The sequence below is a fragment of the Manacus vitellinus genome, unplaced genomic scaffold (assembly GCF_001715985.3).
Source record: "Manacus vitellinus isolate BGI_N305 unplaced genomic scaffold, ASM171598v3 scaffold_6_pilon, whole genome shotgun sequence".
Taxonomy (NCBI): Eukaryota; Metazoa; Chordata; class Aves; order Passeriformes; family Pipridae; genus Manacus; species Manacus vitellinus.
This window is the reverse complement of record NW_021940750.1, coordinates 12966702-12993611: the sequence shown is the minus strand read 5'-3', so window position 1 is coordinate 12993611 and position 26910 is coordinate 12966702. Positions and strand designations below refer to the sequence as shown.

Below are 26910 nucleotides of genomic sequence, written 5' to 3'. Positions count from 1 at the left end.
GGTCCAGGGCCTGGATGACTGTATGTAGAATTAAGAAATTAATTAGGAACTATAGTTTGCAGCACTGACATCTATTTTACTTAACTTGCATGTATCAATGGGAAGCAATTACAATTCAATTAAAATATTCACTTTTATTACTTCACTGACTGACCTTGAAGTTAATGCCTGTTTTATTTAATTGCATCATCTATGAATAAATGTTAACCCTAAAATGTTATGAGCCATTATTTTCAATGCATTTTAACTCCCCAACTGAACTACATCCGTCAATTTATCATGTGCTGCCAAGAGAGCAAGTGGGGCTTTATTTCTCTGAGACAGACCGGTACATGATGACAGAAACATCTCAAAAGATTTGATAATGCTGTTTTTAACAAATTGTGCTTTCACCTCCAGTTTTGTAGACTAGTTTTACTGTAAAATCGGTAAGTGATAGCACAAATGGTATAATCACTTCCAAGTAATTTCTGCTCCATCTGTAATTCCTGATAAATCCATTGACAGGAGCAGAACTCCTTCCTGAAGACATCAACCATGGTTGCAGAACGCTTTTATGCAATTCCACAAGACAAGTGCTGTAGATAACTGCAGCAATGTCAAAAAGATTGGGGCAGAAATTCAGGGCTTTGTTCTGTAGTGAAAAAAAGAACATCAGTAAAAGGCATTTCACTACTGTTAAGTTATGCAAAGGAACTGTATTTTAAATGGTTGACTTTGTACATATGTATTAGCGTAGTATAAAGCCCTCACCTGAGGGGTAAATATGTGATATTACTTGCATTTATCAAGACCATTAGAAAACCATGTTACATTTTCATGGTATTACATTCAGCTAATAAAATCCACATTCTAGAGCCTCATCTGACTAACAAGAACATGTCTTATACATGTTCAGAATTTCAAAATAGTCTTGATTTTGAACGAAGATTTTTAATATAAAAAATTCTATTTTTACCTCTAAGTAAAATGTCAAATAAATAAAAATAAATCATAATTATTGGTTTTAAGAAATGGTGGTACATAAAAGTTCTTCTAAAAGCTACATTTAACCAAACTCTAACCCATAATACATGAACAGATTGTAAAAGAATCACTATCACATCAATAAAATATGAGTTAACTGTATTATCTGTTGATAACAGGGAAAAAACCTCTATCCTTTCCTGACTAACCAACCTTACAATTTAAAAAGTAAATCTTATTACTCGCTGACTTCTTCCATAAAATAAGGTTAAAAACAAATCTCCAATATTCCTATTGTTATCATAATCTTCTTGAAATATCATATTCATAGAACTAGTATAGGTTTTTGGAGAAAAAAATGGAACCTATTTTAAAGTTAGAGCAACTTGAAGATCTCTTTTTTTTCCTGACTTCTCCATAAATATTGTTGACAAGATTAATAACTGCCATCATTACAAATGTCAGGGACAAAGACTTAACTTCTGATGATGTAGGGCAATATAATGCACAATAAGGTTTCTGGAAAGATACTAATCGGCTGCTCACCAAGAGCAGAATTATTTAGAATTTTGAATAAGAGGTAATGAAAAACTTCAGTTTTCTGGAACCAAAACTAATTTCTTTCTTCTCAGTTCCTTTATGATAAAGAAAACAAGGTTACCAATAAGGTGACGGCACCTCTAAGGTAAAGAAATATGTACAGAAAGCAAAGAATATATAGGATAAATGCAACCACCCATCTTAGAACTGGAACAGAGAAAACAGAACTAATTTTGGAGGTAAAATCATCTACTTTAAATGTGCCTTTTTGTTTTTCTTTCTAAGTAAAGAATAAAAAATCAGTGATTTTCAGAAGGAAGATCAAGCCCTATTATTTAAAGAGTACAGAATAAAAGAGTATGTTTTTATTAGCACAGGAAAAGCCCAGACACAACAGTAATAGTTGGTAACACAGGCTTACTCTGTAGGAGTGCAGGAATGTCTGAGAACCTTCACCAAGTAGAAATGCACATGCCACACAGATATTCATGAATTGTAAACCTATACCTTAAATTGCCTCGAGGTAAATTATTCCTGTTGTCATATTTAGATTTCATTTTTGTGAAGAGCTGAGAAGTGAACTTTTTGTCTGGTAGCAGAACTTGACAGGTTCATAGTTCATTCTTAACTCCCTCATAACTTTCACATATGAAAGGTTGTGCTAAGACTGGTGAACTGGATAGATTCCTTGAATCTCCTTCTTGAAAACATAAAAAAAAAATGGTAAAAGCTGTGTCGTGGCGTAAAAAGTGTTTTCCCCTGGAGTTAGAAAAGTACTGTAGCTAATAGATGGGGGAAGTTTCCTTGCTGTGAGTGGGCAGCCAGAGACACTGAAAGTGGCAGCAGAGCAGTACTGAACAGAGAACTGTGGCCAAGAGCCAAAAGAGACAACAAGCAGCAGAGATGGCACGGAACCAAGCTGAGAGACGCAGAGCTATCCGACAGAGAGAGAGAGGACCAAGCTCAGTGGAGGCTGTTTGGGGGTGAGCCTGGCTTTATTTCCCCAAACCCTTGGAGGCCCCTCTTAGAAGGTGGGGGTAGACTTCCATTTGAAGGGAGTCCTGAAATGCAGCAGCTCCGGAGAGAGGAGCTGAGAAGCTCAGAGATGTTCTGGAGATGGACCAGGACGGAATGTGGGGGAAGAGGCCATGCCCCCCCCCGCTGCCATGCTGGCAACTAAGACAGAGCAAAGGAGTTCTGGTAGAATGCTTGGGGCAAAGACTGAACTGAGAGCTGCCCTAAATATTCTGACTCAAGGGAACTTGACCCCTCGAGGAAGGGACTTTCATGGGATATCTTGCATTCTGTGATATGAACGTGCTGAGGCGAGCCTTGTCCCTGCCTTTGCAGTCCACAGGAGAGAGACCTTTGGTTGGAGCTGAAGGGCCAAGGAGTGAGAGAAAACCCATGGACTGTAATGGAGAGAGAGATTTTCCAGCTATGACAAATCCAGCTACGACTGCTGCCTGGAAGAGGAGAGACACTGCTGCCCTGAAAGGGGGAAGGATCTTTCCTTCTTCCCTTCTGAACTTATATTGGAGGGAAAGGAGGGACTTTATCTAATGTAAATATATTGCTTTACCATAGGAGAGATAGTTAGAATTGTGTATATAATGTATTACAGTATTTATTTAAGTAATAAATTGTAATATAATTCCCTTCCCCCATACTGAGTCTTGTGTTATGTCTGGAAAACCCTCTCACACTGAAGTAAATTGTGGGAGGGGGGCTTGGACTTGGAAATTGGATTTTTGGGGGTCTCAAACCGCCACAAGCTGCTTAATTTTTTTTATAAAATTGAAGAAAAGTGCAATAAATACTGGGTATTACTCCACCTCTAAAAGATTTGAGATGAAAATACTTCTAATTTATTGCAAAAAAGAGCAAAATTCATGCAAGTCAATTATGTATCTACTTCTTTTTTCCCCTTGCTTTTCTTTTTTTGCTTTTTTATGCTTCTTTTCTTTTTTTTTTTCCTATGGGGTAATTTATCCACTGTGAGAATTGTACAGCGATGGAACCTGAAGATAAAGTAACTCTTTCCAAGCTAAGTGATAAAGTTATAAGACGTGGTTCTAGCATATATTTTCAGTGCAGTTTAATTAGGACCTCAATTTATCTTCCTTCTCAAACATTCATAAAGTATGTTCTAAACTAGGTTAGTCTGATGTCACAAAATTTTAGAATTCTAAGAGGTAAAAGGATCTAAAAGTCTTCATAGCAGCAATGTTAATTTTTTCTATAATCTCTTGTGATTTTTTTTTTTTTTAACATCAAAGTTGTTTGTGTTCTAGTTAGATCCAGGATTCAAAGCAATTTAGTTCTGTCATTTTAGGAGCAGAAACCTCTTAGAATGCTGTTTTCATTCAAAATTTCCTTTAGATGATATGATCTACCCAAACTGCAAAGTAATCTTTCCATTCTTAATCCACGTCTCTCCTACTTTATCTCTGACATCTCCTTAAGAAGCACTGCACTCAATAATGTCAACTTTCAATTATTTTTCTGTTTTCAGGCACATTCACTCTTCCTTCTAACTCCTGTCATCTGTTATGACAACAACATCCTTTCCATTTTCCAAAGAGGGAATCATATTTCTCTCTAACTTGTTCCTAAATCAACTTACCCAAAATCTCATTTCTTCTTTTTTTCCTCTTTTCCTGTAACACACTTTATTTTTAAACATTTCTTTATACATTATATATGCACTAAAATATCTTTCCAAAACATAATCTTACACTGGCAACGAAGTATCTGTCACTCATTTACAAGCATCAAAGAAAATAACATTCCAAATGCAAAGATTAATTTATCATCTTATTTTCCTAAACTTTTAACTATGCTCTGAATCAAAACCTTTCTTTACTTGAAGTCCATTCCTAGTTCTCTTTTCTTTTACTCATCTATTTTGCATCACACTCTTCTTAAATCCCAAGCTACTTTTGTTTGATTTCTGGTCTTACATACAATTCCTATTTATCTACGTTTATCTTTTCCCATGTGAATCTTTCCCCTCAGAAAAAGAAAATGGCCTTAGCTAAAATGACTCCTGTGGTTTCATAATTGTTTCCAAGTCTTTTCATACAATGTCTGTTGAACAAACAGGTGTGGTACCTTTTATTATAAATAAAATGAATGATGCAAATAAATGAGGCAGTAGACAAATACATTAGGGAACAAGCCTAGGGCAAAAGTGTCAAATACACTTAAACTCTAAAGGGCCAACTAAGATTTGGAAGCTTTGTTTGAAAATTCAGTGACAATGCCATATGCTAGCTAGGAAACAAGATTTAGAAAGCATAAAAGACTAATAAGAGTATCTTTCCTGAGGTACATCATAGGTAATCTACCAAATTTATAATCTGAAAAAAATGAAAACTAAAATTAATTAAAAGTGATCATATGTTAAAGATAATCCTTTAACATTGTTCAGGGATAATTTTTCTAATAAAAGTTTAAGGATACTTAGAATTATCCCTAACAGAATAGACGAGCATTAAAATTTGACAGGACTTGGAAAAATATTATGTCATTTTAAGTTTTACTTTAAATTATGATAAACAGAATAAGTGTTCAAAGAATGAACTAAGTGTTTAAAAAACAAGTAAATGTGGCACTTTGCGATATGGTTTAGTGAGCATGGTGTTATTTGGTTGAAGGTTGCACTTGATGATCTTGGAGTTCTTTTCAAACCTTAATGATTCTATGATTCTAAATCTTTTTCATATTAATAAAAATAAATGTTATCAAGACCACACATTGTGAAGACTGTCATAGATTCTATTACAGCTCTGGTGTCTGGTAACTCCCCAAATTAAAAAACAATGGAACGATCACCTCTAAATAAGTTGAGCTAGTTAAGAATAATGCCAATGTGTAAAAAAATAAACGGAATCTCAAACTGATTTCCTAACAAAATGTTACTCAGTTCCTTCTGTTTTTGAATTGTCTGAGAATTTTTCAAAATATATTTAGAGGAAACAAATATTTTCACCTGTGATGATATAACATTTTCTCAATAATGATTTTAAATTGGCTCAGTTTTTAGTAAAACTACAGATGTATTTTCAAAGAACACTGCTCTTCTCCATTGCACAGACAATATACTCAGACAAAACTCACAACCACCAACTTTACTTCAGGATATGATTTGACATTACAGACAACCCAATTTAGTAATAAGCTTTCTACTGAAAGAGAGGGTTTTGTCCTCCGTGCAGCAGTGGCTTCTACAGAGGAAGTTCCCTGCACTCACAAAAAGGCAGACCAGATGCAGTCACACAATCACTGGAGCTTTTAGAGGGGCAGAAACAAGCAGAGACTTGTGGTTTGGAAGAGTCAGCTAGCAGTGGGAAGGAAAGATTGACCTTTTGGCAGCAACTTACTATTAGATCAGTTTATCTGTAATACTAAATTCCACCCTCAGGAGCTTAACCTGGAACTGGATGGTGCTAGTTCTTTTTTAATGTACTACTTTATATGTAAATCTTTCCTCTCTGAAAATTAATGAGAGTATGGTTATCAATTTCAGTCAGTCAAGATTTCCCTTCCGTACACTAGTGGCACGCAAATAACAAACAATGACACAGACACCTAGGTCGTTAGGCTTAAATAATAGATTCATTATACTGAGAAGTATCATTCTTTTTCAGGTACAAACTCATGCACAAAAACATATCCATCCTTAAACTATCAGCTTTTCAGAGGACTTCATGAACAGCAGCAGTATACCAATTTTCTTGACCATGTGAGGAAAGTGTCAAGATCTTCTTGCACCAAGGGAAACTCAAGTTAAATATATATACTTCAGACAGCTCATTTTAGAGAAGGAATTTAGGATTTCCTGCCAGACAGGAGATGGCAATGGCTTCCTAAGTACTCCACTCACTACTCCATGTCAGAAGGAAACAGCCTGGCTAAGTAACTAGAGCCCCAGCATCTCAAAATTTAGGCTTCCACAGACCCTGCAATTTCAACTCTACCCATGGCTGGGCATGTAGAATGCCTATAAGTACTCATATCAGCAAGACCAGCAAGACCAGCAAGATAAAGGATGTAGCCATGCCATAAAAGAGCTCCACTTCCTATGCAGGCTGAGGACACAAGCTAATCAGTCTCAATTCAAATTTTCAGCTTTTATTATTGTCCAGCAGTTGAACAACACTATGATATTATTTCTCTCCTGTGGTCCAAAGAGCAACTAGAAGTTAGAAACATAATTTAACCATGAAAGAGTTTTTCTTTTTCAATTTCTTATTTCTATTATCTGATCTCATAATAACAATTTTTAAGGTATTTAACTAAATAATAAATCATTAGTTTACTATAACCAAACTGGGAAGAAGCTGCAATTTATAAAGTAATAATGCCTATTAATCCCAAAAAAGATAGGAATTTGATCTTATATTCTCATTTTATCTGAAACATTGAAAAAGAAATTTCCCCCCCATATTCTCAAGCTGTCAGTGTGAGCTTATAAAACTTGTTGAATGTAAATGCTAGTCTTAAAACTTCAAGAAAAACTAGAATCACTGAGGACAAACTGCTTTAACTGAATGACATAAAATCAACTTCAAGTATATTCTCATATGTATGGGAACTGAAGTTTGTCACTTCTTAAAATCTATAGTGGCACTTAAGTTTTAGCGTTAATACTTAACAAGATTTAGATACAGTTAACTATATAAGTAAAGTAAAACTAAAAAAACTTGATGCTCAAGTTTTACTGAGGAATTCAATTCTATGAGGAATTCAAAGATTCATTCCAAATGTAACCCTCCTCCTTTCCTCACTTCCACATGTGTACTACACTCTGTACTGTAGTGGAAGCAATTTGCTTTAGAATGTGGCACAGGTAAAACTGGTATATAAAGTTACCAAGATTTAAAGTTATATACATATTCTGCAAGTTAAATTAATCTGTAAAACACATCCAGGGAGGAACAAGATCAAAAATGCCTCTTCTTATTGTGTCTGTTCTATTCTTGGTATTCTTACACTGTCTCTGTTCTATTACACTGTGCTTTATTACACTGTCTCACATGAGCAATGGATATTACTGGAATTTCAGGCACACACACGTTAAAAACAATCAATAACGGCTTCAGTTTTATCTGAGTAACCTCATTCTGACTTTCTGGGATTTCCACTGAAGAGGGTTATATTTCAAAGATAAAAGTATCTTGTATCGTACAGGTATCTTTAGCAACAAGAAAATGGCACTGAAGATAAATATGCATGAGTAGTTTATATACATATATATGTATATATATATATAGTGCTCAGGTTTGCTGCTAGATCATGGAATGTTTTTCTCTCATCAGAAAGAAAGCTGATCTACTTACAGATCAACAGAAGGCATGTGAAAAAGGTTGCTAACAATGCTTCTTTTGCATGAAAGCGAGAGCAATTGGCATCCCATCTGGAAAAACAACTACTCTGAGATAGAAAACTCTCGCTACTGGCAAAGTTTATGGTATTAATTTGTAATGGTGGATTTAGGGAAATGTACTAAACTAATGCTCATTTACTTGCATAATTATGTGTTGTCTGCATAAAATGACAGGCTTTTACCCTGTCAATACTTGTCCTGAATTAATAGAAAACAGGACAAGGTGGGTGTACAAGCAGGCCAGCGCTGAGGAATGTCAAGCTCATGTTACAGGTTTCCTTCTTGTATTAAGATCTGTACAATGTATCACCTAATGCATTACACTTCAGACTCTTAAATATGTTATTTTAAATATTTTCATTGCAGTTTAGCTTTGATTATTAATCTGAGAGGCAAAAAGTTAAACTGTATCTTATCTTCTTTGCCACTTGATATGTTAAACAGCCTTCATACCTTAAATCCACTTTAATAAGGCATGCAATTATTAAAGCATTACAGAATGGCCCCAGAGCACAAAAGCTCCATTAAATTTGCTTACATCTAATTATGTCTGCCTGAGGCAGGTGAGAAATTGACTCTGATAAGATCTTTCTTTTACCTGTAGCCAAAAAAATAAAAAGGAAAAATAACTCTGATTGATTTTCTATCTAATTGCTATCTACAAGTATTTATGGTATTCTCTCTTACAATGAATAGCCCACAAAAGCACTCTTTGTGCACTAACTAGCTCATTTTAAGTTTTTTTAAGACTGTAGAATACAAAAGACAAGCTTATCTTGCATCAGGCATAAGACAGGTCATCAATGATGTCTACTTTGGAAATAGTTTTATCTGTTATTTAAACCCTATATTTTCTTTAAAAAATAATTATGATGTGAAAGCATAAGTTATATATGCTTTTTTTTCCTTCAAGTTAGTATAAGCAATGAAAGTATACTATTTTATGGAAATATAACAGAAATATATAAATGTCCTTTACATAGCCTGAAAACTATTATTTTAAAAATGTTTTACTTTTTTTTCCCGAGTGTTAATTTAAAACAAGTGTTTTATAGTAGAAAACACTGCATTCAATTCCTATGCATTTGTAACTGACCTTTCAAAATTCAGGAAAAAGCTATTAAATTACACTGCTTTTTACCTATAAGTGAATGAGGGAATGTGGTATTTCTAATCATTCTAATCCTTCTACCAGCCCCAGCAGATCCTAGAGAACAATACATCAAGACTGTCATAGTGATAATGTCAAAATTAGTTAGAAACTATACCACCTAAAGAGGAATAAATAAATAAAATAAATAAAATAATTCATTTTTAAAAAGTAATGGAATTCATCCAGTCTACAGGGATTATAATTCAATTCTTCATTAATAATTAAGGAGAAATTACTTCGTTATAAAGCATTGTTTGAGGGATACAGACATTAGGTATTTGATGGGAACACTGCCCAGAGAAACCAACCATTGGATTTCTAATGCAAGATTATACAACACTACTTTTCAAACATACATTTTTAACCACTGATACCACTTGTATGATACATTCTTTGGTAGAGTGGACCACAAATCTATAGTCAACCCAAAAAGAAAAGGTCCTTTGGTCACACTTTAGGCTTAGAAACTCATTTGATACTCTTAAATAGGAAACTGCATAGAGGCTTGAAATTAATACATTGTACCATTAACATGTTTCTCATTTGCTCCTTTGGCTTTTAGAGGACATCATTCCATAACACTTCCTATAAAACTTCATTTATCTTTACATTCAAGCAATAAACAAATATGTTATCTTTTGTATTGATTTGCTTCATTATACAAATCTCATTTAACATATCTGACAGTGAAAAGACGTTGATTTTCTGATATGCTAAACAACACTACTGTAAATACCACATTTTGGAATTAATGATGAATTATTTCTGTCTGCTATTATGCTTTACCAACTCAAAGACTGTTGTTATACAAAATATTTTGGCCTCATAATTACATCTTGTTTGATACTAACTTGTATTTCTATTAAAAGTTTCGCGTTTGCTTTATAATATTGTCTAGTCATCAGTTTGCATCATCTATAAATGACAATACTGTGAACCACTGAATTATGCATGTTTTATACTGCAAATCAAAACCAAACTAGAACAAAAAATTACAAGAGGAAATACGTTAGGAAAAATTACTTTTCAGCTTTTCCATGTCTCCCTTAAGAATGAATTGCATCCTGGTAAATTTATTATTCAGACATGATGACTGTTACTGAGCCATGTAATTTTTTTTAATTTTCTTCATATTAACACTTCATATCCTAAAGTATAGAAAAAAATTTCTTTTTTTCTCTGTTATTTTGTGGATTTGTCCGTGGGAAGTTTCAATAGACAATATTGCTCAGAATCTGAATACGTACCAAAAGCTGCAACTTTTATGATTATGGTTTGAATGTTAGATAATATAATTTCTTTAAGCAACATTTCCTGGTTCCAACGCCAAAGGTAAGCTAAAGGCTGAAGATTAAGCCTTCTGCACCTTAAAAACAAACATAAAATTGGATAAAGCCAAGTGTTATGCTTTTACACAGCATGATTCATGTAAAATGAATGAAAATTTTTCTTTCCCTACCTTTAAATAATTTTTCTTCTATATTTCAGCATAAACATTAAGTCTAATACAAAAAAGAATCGGCCTATATAACAGACACTATTTCCATCACATAATTCCCTTTTTTAATTAAGACTCTTAAAAGAATTACAATCTATCTTGACTTTAGAGTGTGCACAGTAGAAATGACAAATCAAAGCTCCTGATTAATGATAACAGATTACAGATTTTAAGGAATTAAGGGAAGATATGCACATAAGGATTCTCTCCATTCAATTCCTGATAGCAGGATGTTCCTCTACATTAAAACTCTGGTGAAAAATAGACCACAACACTGTAGTCATTCAAACTGAGTAAGCTTTCGGTTGAAATAAAGGATCTGAACCTACTCCATTATTTTCATATCAAAACTGAGTATTTTCAACAGATCCAGAGAGAGACGTGAAAAGCAATCAAAAAATCTGGTATAGTCCCTCTAGATTTTTACTAATGAACACATGGGTTTAGGGGGAAAAAAAAGAGAAAAAGAAGGGATACCAATATTAACCGAGTGCACTGAGTGTCACAGAACATGAGAAATAAGGCAACTCTCTCTGCTCCAAATTTGAGTTAGAAAACAGACAAGCACTTTCCCAAATGTGTATATTAAAAAAGATTAATATTTTCTTACACATCTTCAACTCGAACTCTCTGATAGTCAGAAAGAATGGCTCCCACAGATACACCCTCCACTCCTTCTTTGTCCTGAAAAAAGACATGGAATATTAATGACAGCAGTATATGATGATTTAAGCTGTAGAGATTCAGTATCTCTACTAGCAGAACTAGTCAATAAGATTTTTTATTTCTGTGTCCAGTACATGGAACTGAATAGGCTGGAATGCAGATCTTGCACAGAAGAGAGCAGCTCAGCTGACCTACTAATGGTCTAACACAGTAAATTACTCAAATCAAGTACCATTTTATTGAAGAATTAACCAAGGTAACTGAAAAGTATCAGATTTGACAGATTATCCTAAAGTTTTCCTGACATGCTGAAAATTCCTTCCAGCTTTTCACTATAAGTGAGGTATTAGCTATCTCACCTAAAAATAACTTATCAGCAACATACAATCATGACAATTAATTAAACTGCCGGCATTTGTCACTGTACGCAGGCAAGCGGCTGGGCAATGAATCGTTTTATCCTGACACCAGAACAAGAAAACTCACAGGCAACTAACTCAACATCACTTTTAAAATTTCTGCTATAAAACAAGTTTTCCAAGACACATTTTCTCTGTTTCATTTCAATTACCTAAGCCAACAAACAGCACTTTTCGTTTTCTTGTAAACACACTGAGAATGCAATATTTGAAAATGCACAGTTCCAATATTTTGTGAGCTCTTGCATTTCTAAATTGCTTAAGTCCCAATCAACATGCTGAGTTTACTTTATTTCCCTAAATTTGCTCCATCTAGACTTTAGTAAAAGTTGTTTTCCTCTTTTAACCAAGATTGATCATGACTACAACATATGACTTACTTTCTGGACCTGCTCAATTAGACTGCAATCCTGTGAAGTTTGGTGCAAAATTTCACCACAAAATTTTCAACTATGTACATATGCATCCCGCTCTACACCTTTCTCCTTGAGCCTGCTCTATGATCTCATGAGCTCCTGCTAAGCCTGACTGAGCAAGATGAGCAGTGAAGTGTATCAGCTGGGTGGTGAAGCCTCCCTGACCGTACCAGTAAGCCTTGCATGGTAAAGGTGGGAACAATTCTGACTGTAACATGCACATCAGCTGCCTGGCCAAGGTGGGGAACAAAGAATAAGCCATTATCCTTGTCAGTCTTGGTAAATGATTTACCCAAATCGCAGCCCAAGTGAAACGACACCATTGTTACAAATTTCAAAATCAAATCCATCTTTGCCTGATGAGGTACTGAATTTAAAATTAATTTCCAGTTTATCAATAAAAATATGCGGAAGGTGTGTTATTCAAAAATATACTGTAGTGATATTAGATTAATCTCCATGGCTACATAGATACACATATCATACACAGTTTTCCACATTCTTTTATGAAAGAATCATCAAATGGTTTGAGTTGTAAAGGAACTTAAAGATCATCTAGTCCAATACCCTCATTTATGGGCAGGGTCACCTTCCACTAAATCAGACTGATGAAAGCCCCACACAAACTGGTTTTGAACATTTCCAATGATGAGGCATCCACAACTTTTCTGAGCAACCTGTTTTATAACACATACATTTCTTATCAAAACAAATAAGATGTTATAAGATGATAATATTTATTGCAATGCATTGCAGATCATTATACTCCATTATATATATTTCCACCATATTTAGTCTTCTTTCTCTAAGAACAGGAAATAAATAGGTGGATCAGAGATGCAAGAGTAACTATATAACAAACTTTAAAAAAAAATGTATCCTCATAATAAACAAATATGCAGTGAAACCTGTAGGACTTTAATTCGTAATTTCCCAAATACACAGATTTACAGAATCTCCTGTTCCTCCATGAAGATGGCAACTGACTTTTTTTTAACAAGCTCACAGAGCCATAAAAATATTTTTTATTCATTCTATTTTTAAAGTTCTGACAAATTGACTGTCATTGGCTACTTGCTTAAAACGTACATTAAATCTGATTTAAATAATAACATACAAGATTGTCTGCACTTATTCTAGTTTATTTCCTTTGATAATACATAAGATTTAAACATCTTTTGAAATGGCAGTAGATAGTATCATTTTGCACTTGTGGTTAGCGTTTGTGCTTAAAGAATTCTCACAGCAAATTATTCACCATCGTCACTTTTCATTTAGTTCTTCTGATGGTAAAGAGCAAATATAAATTTCCAGACAGCAGATTCCACAAGAAGAAACATCAATATACTCAATACATGCTTTGAAATGGGAGAACTACTTAATATACTTACATACCATGAAATGTAATAAATTCAATCCCGCTATTTTGTCCAGCTCAATAAATCAAGGCTAGAGTGGCACAAATTCAAGAAATAAGAAGATTTGAAAGGAAGAAGGATGGACTATGAGGTGGAACAGAAAAAACTACGGTCTAACTACCTTCATAAACTCCTCAACTTGCCACACACTGTATGTAGCTCAGCACTTGAAGCACTTAGCACAAAGAGTACTAACTGAAAACTTGTTCCTCACTGGATTTACTCTTTGGTATGGAAAGTTATTGGACATCTTGCAAACAGACAGCATTTTTGTTTGACTTAGAGCTGATCATGGTTAGGAGAGAATCCACACCAGAATCAATAGTGCCTTCACCTTTCAAAGTGGAATCTGATCAGCTTTGGTCCCATAAAAAGCATGTTCACAAAACTGCACGTATAAAGCAAACTGACATCTGCAGGTGAAATATCAGGGATCTGCACTGAACTCAAAAGCCAAGGAAGCGAATTTGGGGAAATTCAGAAGGGAAGATGTTAGGTGCTCTATCATGTAAAAAGTAACAGAGGACAGAAAAACGTCTGAGGAAAGTTAATAAAGAAGGGTGTGTTTTTTCCTTGGGTTGTTTGGGTGGTTTTTTTTTTATTATTATTATTAAAAACATCATGTACTGTAAATTTATGAGATTATTTAAACTATGCAAAACTTTACTAGTATGTTGCTAGTGCAATAGGCTTGTCTAAAATAAAAATAAATTGTTTCTCTGAAATATTTGGATAATACAGAGAGCACTTTTACAGTACACACTTTGACAGTTGTCACAAAGTATGACAACACAATGTATGAAATATACATGAAAAAAGAGATGCTAAACACAGATGTATACAGATGCTAACAAACTTTTTATTTTTCATATGACATCTTAGAACTTATTTTTCCCCTTTAGAACTACTAAAACTACTAATTTCAAAAGGCAGGTATAAAAATAAACTTTTAAAAAGCAACTAACTAACACAAAGTTTTTAGTAGGTTTTTTTTAATGTACCTAAGATAATCATTAGCTATGTTTTAACTGTAAGTGAAATTACGCCACTATTGTACATCTTGTTATAACCATTAATTTATTCCTGTTCACAGGACAAGAAAAATAATCTTCACAAACAATTGTGTTAGAATACCAAATTGATCTTTGTAAATGTAACTGTACTAAAATGTACAATTTATGTTTAAATCATCCTAATTTTAAAGTTACTTATTATTTTAAACAGTTTAATGAATCGCAAAATTCAAAATTGCTGCTCTTTGCATATCACAAATTACTTTTAGCTGCATTTCCTGTCAGAAAATACTATAAAAAATTTAATGTTTTTACGAAAGCTCCAGAACAGCACCACAATGGGTATGCTTACTGTTATGCGGTTGTTAAGGTGGCTTTGTTATACCAATGTACAATTCTAACATACTGCTAAAGTAAAATATAAACACAGCTAAAATAAAATATAAACAGAAATTTAAGATTAATTTATACCAGCAGACTCTTGTTTCAATTTTGATTTTTTTTATTTCAGTGACTGAAATTCAATTAAGGACATTGCCTATTTTGAGGAAACATCTACATATGCATTGTAGCACACAATGCTGGCAGAAGTATTCTACTAGTAAGTAAAATATGTATTGCAGTAGTATTAGTACAGAGGTTTTCTTTAATTTCACATTTTAATGTCTTTACTTGACCCTCTCAGAGTTCAGCAAAAAAGAAAATCAGTGATAATGTTTTCAGTTTAATTAGTGTATTACATGCACTGTAACTATTAGTGAGAAATGTTATATTAATGAACATAAAAGTTAGCTGTAAATTACCTCAGAGTTATTATCAATTTCCCAAGTTACTGCTCCTTAAGATAACCCTCTCCCTATGGTCCTTCCAGTAATTTTTCTTTGCCTGATAAACATGATGATTAAACAGCACACAGTGCAAACCTTTGATACTTTTTAAATTAAATCCATGCCCAGCCTAAGGGCTGTGTCGGATTTCAACTAAATGTGTCAGTTAATCAGATAAAAAATTATCAGCAACTCAAAGAAACAGCAGCCTTAGGCTTCATCAGTGCCAGAGAAAGCTGAACAAAATAAGACATACAGACAATATCACATTATGAGTAAAGGTTACTGTTAAGCATATCACTGCACAGAACTATTCACCACCTTAATAATGTCTCTCTTATATGAAATATTGCATACAACAGCTAAAATAATAACAAAGAAAGGAAAGTGGTAGACCTGTGCCTATATATGCCTGTTCATGTGTATTGCAAGAAAATTTGAATGCTGCCATTCAGAAAAATGCAAAATATCCCTAAAAATTTACTGTTTAGAAAAGATCTTCGCAAGAAACTGAAGTATAAATAGCTGAAGAATGGTTAAACTAGATTTAATTTTTAACATTTGCTTCACAGATTTGCCACAAAAGTTCATTTTTATGACCAAGATATAAAATATACTATCTCTAAATGAAATTGTCTTTCCAATTACTATCCTCCTTAAAGCTTGTATGAGTAAATTCAAATTAAAACACAACATATTTGCAGGTGTGTGACTGACAATATATACCTTAGTAACAGGACTTTTAGGCTTCTGAAATTATTTGAGTGGAAAATTCTTAAATATGAGCTTGCCTTATAATTTGTGAAACATTCTAAGATCACTGATTATAGTGATTTCAGAGTATGTGATTTTTTCTAAGCTTCGATATGCCTGTCAGATGCAGCTGCAAATAATCAAAGACAGTATGGGAATATCCCTGAGACATAAGGATATAATAACTCTTATGTCAGACTGAAAACCCATTGTTTGGTAAGGTTCTGTAGATTAGCTATGAATCACATAGTCTTGCAGATCACTACACATTATCTGAGACTTTTCTGTCTTCTACATAGGGACCTCAAAGCACGTTTCTCTCATGCCTTCATTCCTTAGGAAGAAGTAGTTCCAAAAACAGTGCAAATTAATTTAATGTGGATTCACATAAAATCCCAGTGTGAACACTCTCATTATGAACTTTGGTAGTCTTCCTTCAGTGGGCTTATTTTAACTGGCTTGAGAAGTAAATTACTTTTTAATACTAGTATCTATACAAGATGATAACACTATGTAACTAATCCACTTTAAAAGCTAATTGAATACATTTTTATGAATGCTCTGCCTATGCAGACAGGCACACTACCATCTTTAAGCAAAACTGATGGCCTAACTTCAAGAGTTTTGCAAATGCAACTACTGAAACACTGCATGCAAACACACACAAAATCTATTAATTCAGTGTAGAGGGTATTCCTCAGCTCTCAGTCACAGCCTTCAGTATTCGATTATAATCTCATAATAAACACATCTAATTGGTATATAGTCTTCCTGCTACCTGGAAAGGCCAAAGATTCAAGGAAATGGTGCAGGGGTACGTTTCTTTGCACATAAGCACATACACACACACCACAGCAAAGGAAAAAGGAAAGAGAGCAAAAGAGACAGAAATAGCAGTCTCAATGTCTAATATCAAACAGAAGTGTATTACAATACTGCAATTCAAAAGGCTAGAATTATATTTTAAAAAGGAGAAACAGAAAACCAGGAAAATCTTCCACTATAGACATACACCGCACCATAAACACAGTTTTTCCTGATATCCTGATTCTCCATTTACCTGCATTTATAAAGTGAACAATTAGTCTTAGTAATTATAAATTATTAATGAATTATTTTTGTACTATCTTACATAGTAACTATTTTCATAGAATACAAGGAAGTTTCTATATCATTGTAGATACCATACTATTTCACAAGATTTTTTTTCTAAATTATTTAATGTAGATTGACTGATTCATTTTTTCCCAATTAAAAAAAGTCATACTAAAACCAGTGCATTTAGTAACATTTCATATAGTTAGATATACCTATTAAAAACATAGAATACTAAGATATACTTATCAAAACCCATAGAATACTAAAATAAAAATCAATAGACTTCACAATAGCGGTATTGTGAAGGCTACCTAAAGGACTTTTCTACAGGACTGTTTTTGTTTTCTCTATACCAGTTAACTGAGTAACTGTTAACTGATGCCTACATTCCATCCACAGAAGCTACAGTCTTTGACACTAAAGCAAAAGTCTGCAGCTGAGCAAAAAATATTTTTTTAAAATTTTTTTTAAATTGCATTTTGTTCAGAGATTTGGTGCCAAATAAATGTCTGCTTCACCTCTGGGACTTCCAACTCTTAAATATTCAAATAATTGCAGAGTGAACTTGCCTGCAGACGCTTCTTTCAGGAAATCTTATTTACAAAATTACCTCAACAAAGACTGATTACTTAATTTAATAATTAAATTTAACATGAACAGTCAACTCCAGATGGAATAAAAGATATTACATTATAACAACAACATGCAAATGAACAACTACAAAACAGTTAAGTAAACATACATGTTTCTGCTCCCATGCTAGACTGGATATTATAAGTATTGGTGATTTTAAGTGTAACTATTTTGCAATCAAGAGTAATCATATTTATCTAGAATTAATAGTCAAACACTGTGATCAGATTTAAAAAACAACGTATACAGTCACGTGTGAGTTCTTCAGAATGAAAAAAAATAAAAAAAAAAGTATTTGTGTTATGAAGGCAGGTACTGACCTATATTATTATATGTCAGATCAATGTCTTGCTGAAGAGAAACCACTTACTGAATCAAGGAAAAGGTCAAAAAGAGTACTAGTTTGAATTTTCTTGTTAAGAGAAGATTCATGATTTAGATAATGCAACTCAGTTCACTTGCAGCATATTCTGACTTCGGACAGGCAGAATTTCACTCTTGGATTTCTTGTTTTTAAATAGTATCTTTAACAAACCATAAGAGCCAAAAGCTAGCCTTGAAAAACTAAGTTCTTGAATGTAAACACAAGGTCTTTTTTTCCAGGCTCTGCATTAGCTTTCAACCACGCAGCCTTCATACGGACCAACTCCTAGACATTAATGGCAATCTACCTCTCTACAATGAAGACCAACAAAACACACATCCAGTACAGCATCTACAAAACAAACTCTGAACAGACTCTACAGTTTGCTCCAGTTACCTGAGGTATACACCACAGTCGGAATCATTCAACTCATTAACAGATTTCTACTCAGTGAAGCTTCTCTAGGAAAATGTCATACAAGAATTAACTGTCTAGTCTCATTTATTTCTATTTGAGTATTGCCAAAGCAATGTTATTTAATGAGGTATTTCAGAACACGTGCTAGCAAATACTGAGGTACATAAGTAATTTGATTTTTGTTAGTAATTCTGGAAGCAAACAGTCCTTTTTGAGCAAGAAAAACTTTAGGCATGACAAAACATGATATCGAGTTTTCATTTTGTAATCCTTTTATCACATGCAACAGGACAAGACTCAGAACCATGGAAGAAAAATCTCTTAAATTAAAATGAGCTATTTTGTCCATTAGAAACAAATGTTCTATTCCACCCTTATGTTTTCTTGTAAAGAATAAAGCTCTCTGAGAGCAAAGAAATGTAAAAAAAAAAATTATTTTTCTAAAATTAACTCTTAGATGTCACAATGGTAGTCGTCTGCTTATTTTAACACATTCTAAACCATATAAGAATTTCAGATTAAAGAAGTCAATTTTACTGTCACTAACAAGTATGATAAGTAGATATGTTTCCATACACTTAGATAACTCGTTCTCCCATGACTATGGCTGAGACAGACCTTTTAGCACAATAATTACTATTCCAAAACTCCAGTGTCCACACTGCACTTCTCATAACAAGAAGTCATTGAGGATTCAAACTCCTTGAGCAAAAGATAGAGAATTCTGCACATGCTTACTGAAAACACTGTTATTTTATGCTCCTTATCTATGACATCAATTACTCCTATTGGTGAAAATATTGCAACTTCCAGCAACATTTTTCCCAGATTGCAGTGAAGCACAAAAACACCATTCATTCTTTGGAAAAGACGTATTCTACCAATAATGAAGACAAATAGCCTAAAGAAGTTTTCAGCAGGGCATGCAGTCTGTTTTATTCCTACCCTTACAATACCTTTGTTTGCTTTTGCAATGATTTCACTTTGACACTGTGGCTATGTATCTACAGACCTATGAGAGTCAACTTTCATCATCATCATCATCATCATCATCATCATCATCATCATCATCATCATGGTTGGGCTTCGTGAACGAAGATTTGGGAAGGGCTCTACCCATGTTTGTTGCAAGCACGTTGGTGGTTAAAAAGGTCAATACGAGATAGACACGTCAGGTTGCAAAAGGCACAGCAGAAAGACTCCTTAGGTGGTATATTCTGCAAGACACGAATCTTTCTGTGTTGTCTTTTCTCCTCAAGGGTGATCCTGCGTGCTTTTTCAAAGGCATCAGCAGTGTTATAGATGGTGTGTCTCCAGACCTCCCGACTGGAGGCCAGAGTAGACCAGTTATGTTGATCAATATGGCCAAGGTTGAGATGTTGTTTCAGGGAGTCCTTGTATCTTCTCTTCGGGGCTCCTCTCTTGCGGCAGCCGGTGGCAAGTTCACCATAAAGCAAGATCTTAGGGAGATGGTGATCTTTCATCTTTGAGACGTGCCCTGCCCATCGCAGCTGTGTTCTCAGCAACATGGTCTCAATACTTGTGACTGCTGCTTGTCCTAGACAGATGTATTGGTCACATAATCTGACCGGTGGATGTTTAGGATTGTACGGAGGCAGTGTTGATGGAAGCGTTCTAGGAGACACAGGTGGTGGCGGTAGACGACCCATGATTCAGATTCGTATAAGAGGGTAGACAGCACAATGGCTCTGTAAACATGATCTTTATACTTTTCTTCAGGTGTTTATTTCACCAAACTCTTTTATGAAGCTTTCCGAAGGCACTGTATGCCTTTGCTAACCTGTTGTCTATCTCTCCATCAATCTTACCGTCCGAGGAGATGAGGCTACCTAGGTAATTAAACTGCTGGACTGATTTGAGCTCTGATTCGCCAATGGTGATATGGGGATGACAGAGTCAACTTTAATGCAGTCCATTATATCATGTCTCTGCATATCCCATGCGGCACTTAGTTCTTTGGGGATTGTAGTGGGTTGACCTTGGCTGGATGCCAGGCACCCATCAAGCTGCTCTATCACTCCCCCTCCCACCCAGACAAGGGAGAGAGAATAACATGGAAAATGACTTACAGGTTGAGATAAAGCAATTTATTAAAGCAAAAGTGAAAGTTTTTGTGCACATAAACAAAGAAGAAAGTAACAAGGTTTATTCTCTACTCCCCATTAGCAAGTTGTGTCCGGCCACGTCCCAGGAAGCAGGACTTCAGCACACGTAGCGGTTGCTCAGCGGTTGCTCAGCAGGTAAACATTGTAAACAACCAATGCCCCCCTTTCCTGATCCTTTCCTCAGTTTTTATATCTAAACTGCATCATAGGGTACGGATTATCCCTTTGGTTGGTTTGGGTCAGCTGGCCTGCTTGTGTCTTCTCCCAGAATCTTTCCCTTGACTGGGGGAGGAATGTTACAGTGCTGATGCCGTGGTCAGCAGCAGCCAAAACACTGGTATGTTATCAACACCTTTCTAGCTACCAATGCAAAGCACAGCACTGTGAGGGCTGCTGTGCCCTCCATCTCAGCCAGACCCAATAAAGGGATTGTGCAGTATCTACCAACAGCTGTGATGAGACTAAATCTCCTGTCTGAGTTCAATATTCACTGGCCCATGTTCACTCTTTTTATTTGCTCCCTAATCTTCTGAAGCTCTTCCAAAGTGTTTGCGATTTATTTAAAAGGGAGAATTCCCCACTTTCTAAATGAGTGAGAACAACCTTATTTTCGTATAGTATTGTACCACACAACAGACACAGCACAACTATGGCACAGACAGAATAACCAAGCCATGTTCACTCCTAGTTGCATTAATCTAAGCATAATATTCTTAAAATCAACGGAAAAATCCCCAAATCTGACAGGTTTCCCTTACAACCATCTCAAGGTATTCAAACTCAACAGACACATATTTAAAAAAAAATGAATAAAAAACATTTGTCAGATATACTGAGCACTCAGTACCTCTTCAAGTACTTATCTGAGGTTGGAAAAAGGCACACAAGACATGCACAAATCATCAATGTCAATGAAAAAAGAATATACTATTAGATACACAAATAAATTTAGTACCCAGTTTACAACATGACTTCTTCCTTTAGCACTTTCACACACACACAAAAAAAAAAAAAAATCCCACAAAGCAACAGTCTCCGAGGATGTCCCATATTAAGAACCATGCAAACTAAGGCTGTTAACATATCTGGCAGTCTGGTTGAGCAGTGACCACAGTTTCCATTCAGTTGTCAACATTTTCTAAAAAGTTGTTTTGTCAATGATTTATTTGAACTGTTAATGCCTGCAAGAGTCTGATTTTAAGTTATCATCACTGGTTTCACTGTATTGAAGAATGGTACAGAATTAAGTTTGCATTAATTTTACCTTTTTGCTTTCTAATACACAGGACATGTAATATTTCACAGTGGGTAATGTTTCTGAAACATGGCAGCAGTTCCCTTATTCCAAGCCTTGTCTTCTCCTACAATACAGTCTATGTGATCCATAAAATGAGGAACTCATTTTAATACAAGACGTGGGGCTATTTCCCACTGACAGATCCTCATTTTCTTTCCAGAACATTGCCTTTTAATTTTTAAATCACTTGTGTATCATTGTAACTAAAAAATATTCTGGGAATACAGCCCTGCCTGGATGTTCTAAACCAAAGTAATCTGTTGACAGCAACAAATTTTTCTCATAAAACAGAAGAGACCAAGCAATCTGAAAAATCCTAAAAATAGCAGAGAATCACCAATTTCAGCTGCATACAAAATAGAGCTCGGTCAGATGAAGAATGTAATCATTTTACTAGGAGAGTACAAGTGTAATTCAAGAAGTTCAAATGGACTGGATCACTGTACAATTCAATCCAGCCTGATTTTTCTGCTGGAGTCATGGAGCAGGGATAGAATAGGGCAAGAAGGCCAGGATGCAAGACTCCAAAATGCAACATACTGGCTGCCAGATCATGCTTCCGTGGATAAGCAGCAGCAGTAGTACTGAAAAGTGGTATAAGCTCCTCAGAATTTACAGTAGGAAAAAAGCCAATCTGATTTTTAAATTTTTTTTAAGGTAATCAAAATTGTCAGTGGTGGAGTTCAACCAGTACTAAAGGATGTTGAGTATTAATGCCTCAAAACAGGTCCATGTTTTTGCTTAAGTTATCAAAAAAATCAATTTAATTCATGGAAGATAAATATTAAGTTATATTGGAATTATATACCATAGGAGACAAATATCACACAACACAGTATCAGATTACAGAAAAATGTTTCTAGTACTTCTGTGATACCAGTGTAACTTGCATTCCATGCAAATTAGAATGAAAAATTAAAACTCTGGCAAGTCTTGTACATATGTAAAATAAATTGATCATTTGTTAAAGCAAAATTCTGACATGTAATTCAAAATTACCACCCAATTCCATCCTACCATTAACAACTAGTTCTGCAGTTGTGGAAAACCCTGCCATGAACACAAAGTCACCTTTTCTTAAGTGCATCTTTTTGAAAGATACATTTGTACACAAGGGTGTTTATAAATTCAAAGTTAAAGCATTCTTTTATTTCCAATTTCCATCCTTTGGAATTTAATTTTTTTTTCATTTAAATTCTACAAATGTTCCATGCATTTTTATCCCCTCTAAATTTTGTACTCTGAATTTTACTAATACTTCATCATTAACAAAGAACGAGCAGGTAGTGTTGAGTTTGTGAGGTTTTCAAATTTCTGTGATTTTGAGGTATTTTTTAACAGCAGGATACAAAAGATATCGTTAATCTTTTTAGTACCAGAACAAAACATATCTTGAATCAAGATAAAATCACTACATCATGAATGTTAATATCACTCTGTGAAAAATATCACATGACTAGACAAGACCATCCCTTTAGGGAGAAATATTGTGGTAAAGTGGATTATTCTTTTAGTAGTGTAATGGAAAGGCTTTCCACCTAGTCCCAGAAGAAAAATCAAAATACCCATTTAAACGGCAATATTGTGAAATGGATAGGACAAAATAAACCCCTCAGATCTGTAAAGAGCTCCATATATATACACACATATACATGTACACACAGGAAATCACATATATGGAATTTTATTTATACATATTTAGTTCTATACATGTATATTTATGTATACAATTTCAAATTTTAAAAGCTAATTTTTTAGCTCTAGGCTTATGATGTAAGTATCGAGATGCAGTCACATCACATATACTAGTTTGGGTCACAATTTCAAATAATATATACAACTCAGTTCTATGCAAAAAGTTGTGAGTATTCTTTTTTAATTTTCTGCACATTTTGTGCCAGACCATATTCTAAACAGCTTTTACAAAGTGATAATGTTTCACTGACAGTGTTTTGTGTACTTCACATAAAATTAAATCTCAGACAAACCTTGAGAAAAAGAAATCAGAAAGCTAAGCAATACAGCATGTTGCTCTTTTTGACCCACAAACGATTATCAGTTATTTTAGAAGTTATGACAGTTTTCTCAAGTCCTTAAGGAGTCTGACACCATTGGTATAGTTTTTAACACTGCATTTATGTTTATATTACAATACAATAAAACAGCAGGAATAGTGTCCAAATTACTTGGGTATTGGATGCTTTATTGAAAATAACAGTATTACCATAACATTAAAAAAATCAGACTTCTTTGAATGTGCTAAGTAATCATTGCTATCCCTGCTGCATGTGAATTATGGGATAAATTTTGGAAGGCACCATCAATTGGAATGACTACTAAGTCTGTCTCTCTAATGTAGGACTGTATGCACTAACAGGAAACACTAATCTAACTGAATAACCAGTGGTATGTCAATACTTGAAAAGTCACTGTGAAACCAGTGCAATGCTAATTATTTGTGATTACAATACAGATGACTTCACTGAGATAATATTTACTGTTCTTGGTCAGGTATGAATAAAAAGCAGAATGTAAGCAACACAACCACCCTTCCCTGCATCCTTTCCTACGGATTGCTACCCTAAACCACAGGACCAATGGTACAGTAGTTAATTTATCCAAGTGTATTAGTCATTTTATCACTATCCTTTCATAATATTTACAGCTACATTTTCTTATTCTCTGCCTTCAGTCACTGTTCAGTTAATTCCACATCACTGGAATCTTTAAAAGCTTCATAGGAAAAGAGAGGTGATTTTAAAAAGTGTCTTGACATTTTGTAGTATTTAATTCTAGATATTCAAGGCTAAATTATATTAATCCTCTCAAGCAAATCTCAAGCAGACACATTCAAACATAGCCAAACTTATTCATCATTTCCTAACCATTTCCATTATTTTCAATAACAAAGAACAGCTAAGCAAGATTGCTAACTGGTGATAAGAGTTTGGAGGAGCACTGCTACCACTACCCCAGCCCCCTCACCAGAGGAACCCCACTTAATGAGATGTCTTGCAAAGGCTTCAGAAAGAGAAATTTGAGCTGCTTTTGTATTCAGCATCATGGGCAATCACCTACAAATCAAAGCTTGGCAGGTAAAACAGTAATAATAAAAATCCATTTTGCCTTGAAAGAGGATTCTTATCCATAGATACTTCTAACTATTCTGCCTAAAAGATTTTTTGCAAGTGTCCTATGAGAAAGATTAAATGGGTGCTTAAGAAAATTATTCTAAGATAGCAGATATGGCAATTATACCCAATGCATGAGGAAACAAATTTCAAAGCAAATGCTTCAACTCCTAATGACTTGCCTTCATCAAGTGCACATGCCTGGAATAAGAAATACTTTGTAACTTATGCTGAGACTTTGAAATCACAAGCCTCTAAAAAGGACTGGGTTTGTTTTCAGGGTTTTTTTAAAGAGAATACCTCAGCACACCTTTTACTCTGGTGTTTGGAAAGGACTTACCTTTCTCTCCTGTCTTCATTATCAAAAAAAGCCAACTGCTCTACAAACTGACCAGAAAATTAAAGGCTCCCCATGTAACCTGGTACAAGAGCATCCTAAATTCTGCTTTAAAGACAGTGACAAGCTTGGTCAGCGATTAACACCCCAGCCTCTCTGAGAACCACTGGCACTGCTCCTTCTGTTCCTAGGTGAACTGTAGTGAACATAGGAACAGACTTTCCCTATATGTTTGGCCCCAACCTGACAACAGAGTTCTGCCATGTCCAGCCTGCAGGCAGGATCCTGAAAAAATGGCACGAAACACCCAAAGCCATTTTCTCAGAAGAACCATCTGTTTAAGTCCAGAAAGACAGAAAAATCTTCAATTTTCTGCTTTTGTTTGTCTCACAGGATATTTCAGTATCTAACTTTCCTCCAGATTCTCACCAAAAACCTCTGTAAATCTTTTTCCTACAGAATGGAGATTCTGCTTTTCAGTCAGTTGACTGAAAACCAGCTTCACAATAAAGCACTAATATGACACTTTCTACAAAAATGTTTGGCCAAAACCTGAAAACTTCATTAAGGTTTCACATTGAAAATTGATATTTGAAACGATCTATTCTTGTACAAGTATTCTAAGCAAATCTGATCCAACTTTCCCATTTTAAACAGATTTGATGCTTCTGAAACAAAATACAATACTCCTTATGTCAGCAACAAGTATGAACCAAGTCCTAAAATATCACATTCGTGTTAAAATCTAACTCACCCTAAACCCAGGTAAAGCTGTAAGCAGAAAGCCTTCAGGAAATGCCAGTATATGCCAGCAATGCTTCCCCAATCTGGGTTGACAAGACCGCACTTTAGGGGATATTGCTACAAGGTAGAGAGAATTTGGGTAGCAGAAAAAAAAGGGCAGCTTGAGGATCTTCCTTGAGGAAGAAATATAAAAGTAGGATGTTTAGAAGGAGATTTGAAGAAACAGAAAGGAAAGGCAGATGATAACATGCCAAAGAAATGGTGAAAGAGAAAACTAAAAATATCAACACAAAATTAGTAAAGTCAAAAGAGAAATACAGCAAAGTAAAACTTTCAGAGGAGTTTTCTGTGAAGGAATAATGATTAAAAAAATATAGAAAAAAACACCTTCTGCGAAAGCTTAACATAAAAAAAAAATCACAAAATTCCCCAAACACTGAATCTTATCCTAAAATCTGTTCCATCTTGCTTTATTCTATGAGTTTGCATAACCCTGAAATGTATTTTCTTTCTCGTGAAGTTCTGACATCTCATATTGTCAACAGGGCTGTAGTATCAGGTTGCTCTCAGAGTGATACCCATTTTGCCCCTTTAAAATCTGAAAGAAAATGTGTATCTCAATATGGGGGAGAGGAATACTTATTTTATTACTTGCAGTTGGGTGAAAGTAAAGCTTTCCTTTCTCAAGGAAGACATGTCCTTA

General features: G+C 34.6%; 1 protein-coding gene across 3 annotated transcripts in view; it reads right to left on the bottom strand.

Moving 5' to 3' along the window:
• DPH6 (diphthamine biosynthesis 6) overlaps nt 1–26910 on the bottom strand; it is a 196475-nt gene that overhangs the window by 146377 nt on the left and 23188 nt on the right. For all 3 annotated transcript variants that reach the window (XM_018083012.2, XM_018083013.1, XM_018083014.1), the window contains exons 4-5: nt 11159–11232; nt 10298–10416 (exon numbers count right to left, since the gene is read on the bottom strand). In XM_018083012.2, coding sequence (XP_017938501.2) covers nt 10298–10416; nt 11159–11232 — 193 coding nt within the window. The remainder of the gene's footprint in view (nt 1–10297; nt 10417–11158; nt 11233–26910) is intronic.